This window comes from Nicotiana attenuata, chromosome 2 (assembly GCF_001879085.1).
Source record: "Nicotiana attenuata strain UT chromosome 2, NIATTr2, whole genome shotgun sequence".
NCBI classification, from domain to species: Eukaryota; Viridiplantae; Streptophyta; class Magnoliopsida; order Solanales; family Solanaceae; genus Nicotiana; species Nicotiana attenuata.
In genome coordinates, this window is record NC_031990.1 from 53,063,277 (window position 1) to 53,067,802 (window position 4,526).

General features: G+C 40.7%; 1 protein-coding gene across 1 annotated transcript; it reads right to left on the reverse strand.

Annotated features, from left to right (window-relative positions):
* On the reverse strand, nt 1,640-4,107 carry LOC109219732. The gene is made up of 3 exons (XM_019384206.1): nt 2,856-4,107; nt 2,329-2,618; nt 1,640-1,828 (listed from the first exon to the last, which is right to left on the reverse strand). The coding sequence occupies exons 1-3, from the start codon at nt 4,105-4,107 to the stop codon at nt 1,640-1,642; spliced, it is 1,731 nt and encodes a 576-aa protein (XP_019239751.1).

Here is a 4,526-nt window from a genome sequence, read left to right on the forward strand (position 1 = left end):
AAATCGGAGACGGGGAGTCCTGCACTTGCGTCCATAGAGTGCCTCAAAAGGTGGCATGCCTATACTCGCCTGAGAACTCTTGTTATAGGCGAATGTAACCAAGGGTAGATGTCTGTCCCAACAACCTCGAAAATCAAGGGATTACCTCCGCATAGCCTCCAATGTCTGGATGGTCCTCTTAGACTGGCCATCGGTCTGAGGATGGAAGGCTGTGCTAAGACTCACTCTGCTACCCAAAGCCTTCTGTAGGCTCTGCCACAAGGCTGAAGTGAACCGTGGATCTCTGTCTGATACTATGGATGATGGTATCCCGTGTAGGCACACTATCTCATCAATATATATCCGGGCTAGCTTGCCCGTCGAGCCGTCATTTACGACTTATCGGGACTGGTCGGATCGATTTCCAAAGGTTCCCAATCAATTCTTTGTTCTTTTATTCTTAAATATGAGTGCTAACCAGATTCCCCATGTTATATGCGAGGTCAATAAAATTCTCCAGAGAGTGAGTTTCTGATCATAATGACCACCTAAAGTTGGATTTCCAGTTGTAGTTTTTAGTTTGGGGTGCCAATAGTAGCTTGAAATTCAAGTTAAGGTATATCCATCCCAGATTACTCTCTCTGATGTTGCTGTTATAGCTCAAACTTATACAGACTTAACTGGAGGTGCGGGACGAACTCATGCTGGAAACTCTCGTCGACGCCGTCAAGTATCTTGCAGACGTGGACGAGTTGCCCGAGGAGAAACGATATCGAATTGTCCAAAAGCTCATCAACCTGTCCGAGGGATGATGAAGGCGATGCCACAATTGAGGGAACCGCCCTCTTACTCTTTTTTAGATAAGAATGCGAAAGACCCTGACCCTGCCAACCAAGCCCACTCAGATAGACACGGCTCTCCCACTTGAGTTATCTTAGCCCCAAGCCATGCTATTCAATAATATTGGAAAAATGGCAGCGTAAGGTAACAACTAGTATGGAAAGCTGGTCGCCTTTGGAAGCCTTCGCCGGTAACCAAAGCGTATCGTTCCAGTCCAGATATCTCCCTTCGAGATTGCCAGCATCAGTCTAAGTAGCTTAAGTTTTTGAAGAAAAAGGTAGAGAAGGAAAGGTGGTTGAAGCAGGACCATAAGAAGTACCTTTAGCATTTCAAGTACCCGGTTCAGAGCCAGGACATCTTTGGCATATCCACCAGCAGCGCCATAACCCGTCAAAGAGTCTTTCTATCTACTAAAGCATATAAAGGAAAAATCTAAGATTGAGGTGAGCTAGCTTACTCTGCTATAACTATTGTGACTTCCATGTCTTTCTATCTACTAAAGCATATAAAGGAAAAATCTAAGATTGAGGCGAGCTAGCTTACTCTGCTAGAACTATTGTGACTTCCATGCTACTAAGCTAATAAGATCGGGAGAAAAAGTTCTTAAAGAATGTTCATTTTATTTGATAAGTAATCAAGAGTGGCATCTCGAAAGTGCCGCTAGTCGGTTTAATCATGGAACGTCCAAAAAGCCTGGTCACTTCAGGGTTGGAACATCAGAGCAGAGGCGGGCATAGAATCTATGAGTGTTTGAATTGAATCCCTTGGGACTTGAAACTGAATCTTAGTCTGCCCCAAAATAGAGTTTCTATTCGAATCCCTACTCAACACGGTGCCTTAAGGAGAATCCGAAGCTGGTTGCTAGCAGAAGTAGCGCGACAAAGAGCAAAGCGGAGCATTCACAAAGAAATGGTGTAAGCAGAAGGGAAGGCGCAACGGTTAGCGACTGTCCTACCTTATTCTTCTCCCGTTCGGGACCCCTATTTTCTCGGAGATAGCCTGGTCTGAGCTAGAACAGCAGATTCGTGAGCAAGAGCGTATTTCACAGCTGATTCAACAACAGCCATTTTTTCTGGGGAACTTTCATATGAGTCTGTTCTTTCTTTTAATCCACTATAAAGGTTCTAAATTATCTACCAGAGCAAAACGCCTTTTATATAGAAGCGGTCAGTCCCCATCAAAAGGATTCTATCTAGTCTGGCCCAGATACAATGTTGACCGGTTTGATTATTGCTCCAAGTCAATTTGCTGTCATTGAAAGCCCAATCAAATAATCCAAACTATAGTGAGGAAATATCTGAACCATTGTAAGTATTTGACTTATAAGGTCCCCATGTGTCAATATGTATAAGCTCAAATTTGTGCTTTGAACTTATTTTTATTGATAGGGAAAGGATTTCTGGTTTGCCTAGCCTTAGGACACACATCACAAACAAAATCAGAATTAGATTTACAATGAAAGAAATCTAAATGTTTCATTGCTGAAAATGGGAGGTGACCCGATCTTACATGCCAAAGATTAACATCTGAAACAGTGTTGACTAGGACTGGACTAGGAAAAGAAACAGACTCTGAAATGGAATTTCTTCCTTTTGGAATTGAAAATACATCATTACTGAATAAACCCTTAGACTTAATACTACTTGGTTCCAATAAGTAGAGCCCTTCTCTAACTTCACCAAAAGCTTGAGGACTCTTCATTGAAAGGCCCTGCAACACACACTCAACAGATGTGAAGAGCACATCATATTTGAATTGAACACAAAATCTATGAACTGATAGCAGATTATACTTGAATTCTGGAACATGCAATACATTGTTCAGAATATGACCAGGCAGAATAGAAATGCTCCCTATGTGAGTAACAATCACCTTGAAAGAGTTAGGTAAACTGATGTTCAAAGGTACAGGGAGTGGAGACAAAAACAAGAAAGAATTAGGATCAAAACACATATGCTCTGAGGCACCTGAATCTATGATCCAGGTGTCTGATTTTAAACTAGTGAAAACTAATCCTCAGTACTTCAGAATAGTACCTGCTATTGTATTAGCATTGATTCCTGTATTTCCTGCCTGTGCCATTTTTGTTTGCTTATAGATGTGCATCATTTCTACAACCTGCTCTTTGCTAAGCTGCTGACCAAAGTTATTCCCATTAAGTTCATTTCCTTGTCCTGCTGGGCTTTCATGCTCTTCATTTGCCACCACTGCATTCCCCTTAATCTGATTCTGATATCCTTTGTGATTTGTGAACTCAAAATCATCAGGAAAACCAATGATTCTGTAGCAATCTTCCTGTGTATGTCCTGTTTTTCCACAGTAAGTACAAGACACATTTGGATTGTATTTCTTCTTTGCTTTGAACTTCTGCTGAGGCTTAATAAACTTCTGTCCAGAATTGTTAAATTTGGGTCCTGTCCCTGCTCTGCTTTGTGTCTGGTTTCTGAATTTCTGGTGGTTCTTTCCTTGTCCTGTAATCATGAAAGCTGCAAAATCAGCTAGAAGTTGTGCATTAGGCTCTTTGTTCTCTCCTGCTGCCATGAATGACACTGATTGAGAGTTAAAATGTGCATTTGCATAGACTTCCCTTTGATTTTCATCCAGTAAGAGAAGAGAATAAGCAACATCCATGCTGGGCAAGGGATTCATCATGAGGATGTTTCCTCTTGCTTGTGCATAGATGTCATTTAGTCCCATTAAAAATTGGATCAACCTCTGATCTTCCAGTGACTTAGTTAACTTTGCCTTTCCTTCACAAACACAAACACAAGAGCAGCATATGATGACATTCAAAGCATCCAATTCATCCCACAAACGTTTAAGCTTAGTGAAATATCCTGCAATATCACTATTTCCCTGTACTAAACCTGATAATTCCTTTTGCAGGTGATAGAGCTTAGCTCCATTTGATTTTCCAAATCTCTGCTCAAGACTGTCCCAAAGCTCTTTTGCAGTTTTTGAATAAATGACACTATCTGCCATATCCTTTGAGAGAGCATTAAGGATCCAGGAGATGACCATGTCATTCACACAATTCCATTGTTCAAGTTCTGGAGAGTTGAGACCTGGAGATTTGCAAACTCCATTGATGAATCCAAGCTTCCTTTTAGCTGACAAGGACAAGAGAATGGATCTCCTCCATCCTGGGTATCCTCTTCCATCAAATACAGTATTGACTAGAGTCATACCCGGAGAATCAGAGTTATTGAGGTGATAGGGGTGATTAACATCATAGGTCACAGCCTTTGCAGTATTACTGGTTTCTGGAGTAGTGGTTGTGTCGCCCATTTTGTTCTATTGAAGAAATTGATGTAATAGATTGATTGTATTACTGGATCGAGCTAGCTGCTCTGATACCAAGAAAGAAAAGATAGAGAAGCTAGAGAAATTTTCTGTGTATTTCAATTAGATTGCTATGGACTGTACAGACTAATTCTTATATACAACAAAGAATGGAATCTAAGGCCTAACTACCTGTACACTTGTCTATCATCCTATTGGCTATTCTATAACAAACCCACATGTTATTTACAAAATAAATAAAAATTGCAGAAATATAAAACAACTAATACTAGACTTGTCTTCAGCTGCTTCCTGTGAGCCCAAACGAAACAGTCCATTGAGCCCAATAGATATGAGCCCAAAATAATAATAGAAGCCCAAACAAATTCAATATCTATATGACCAACTTGTTCTTCAGACATCAA

What these genes read in the sequence shown, in the direction of transcription:
- LOC109219732 (XM_019384206.1), bottom strand. Translation starts at nt 4,107, where the DNA reads ATGGGCGACACAACCACTACTCCAGAAACCAGTAATACTGCAAAGGCT. An exon ending in CAATGCTAATACAATAGCAG is followed by an intron (nt 2,619 to 2,855) that starts GTACTATTCTGA and finishes TGCATGTTCCAG; the next exon opens with AATTCAAGTATAATCTGCTA. An exon ending in CAGATGTTAATCTTTGGCAT is followed by an intron (nt 1,829 to 2,328) that starts GTAAGATCGGGT and finishes CTGCTGTTCTAG; the next exon opens with CTCAGACCAGGCTATCTCCG.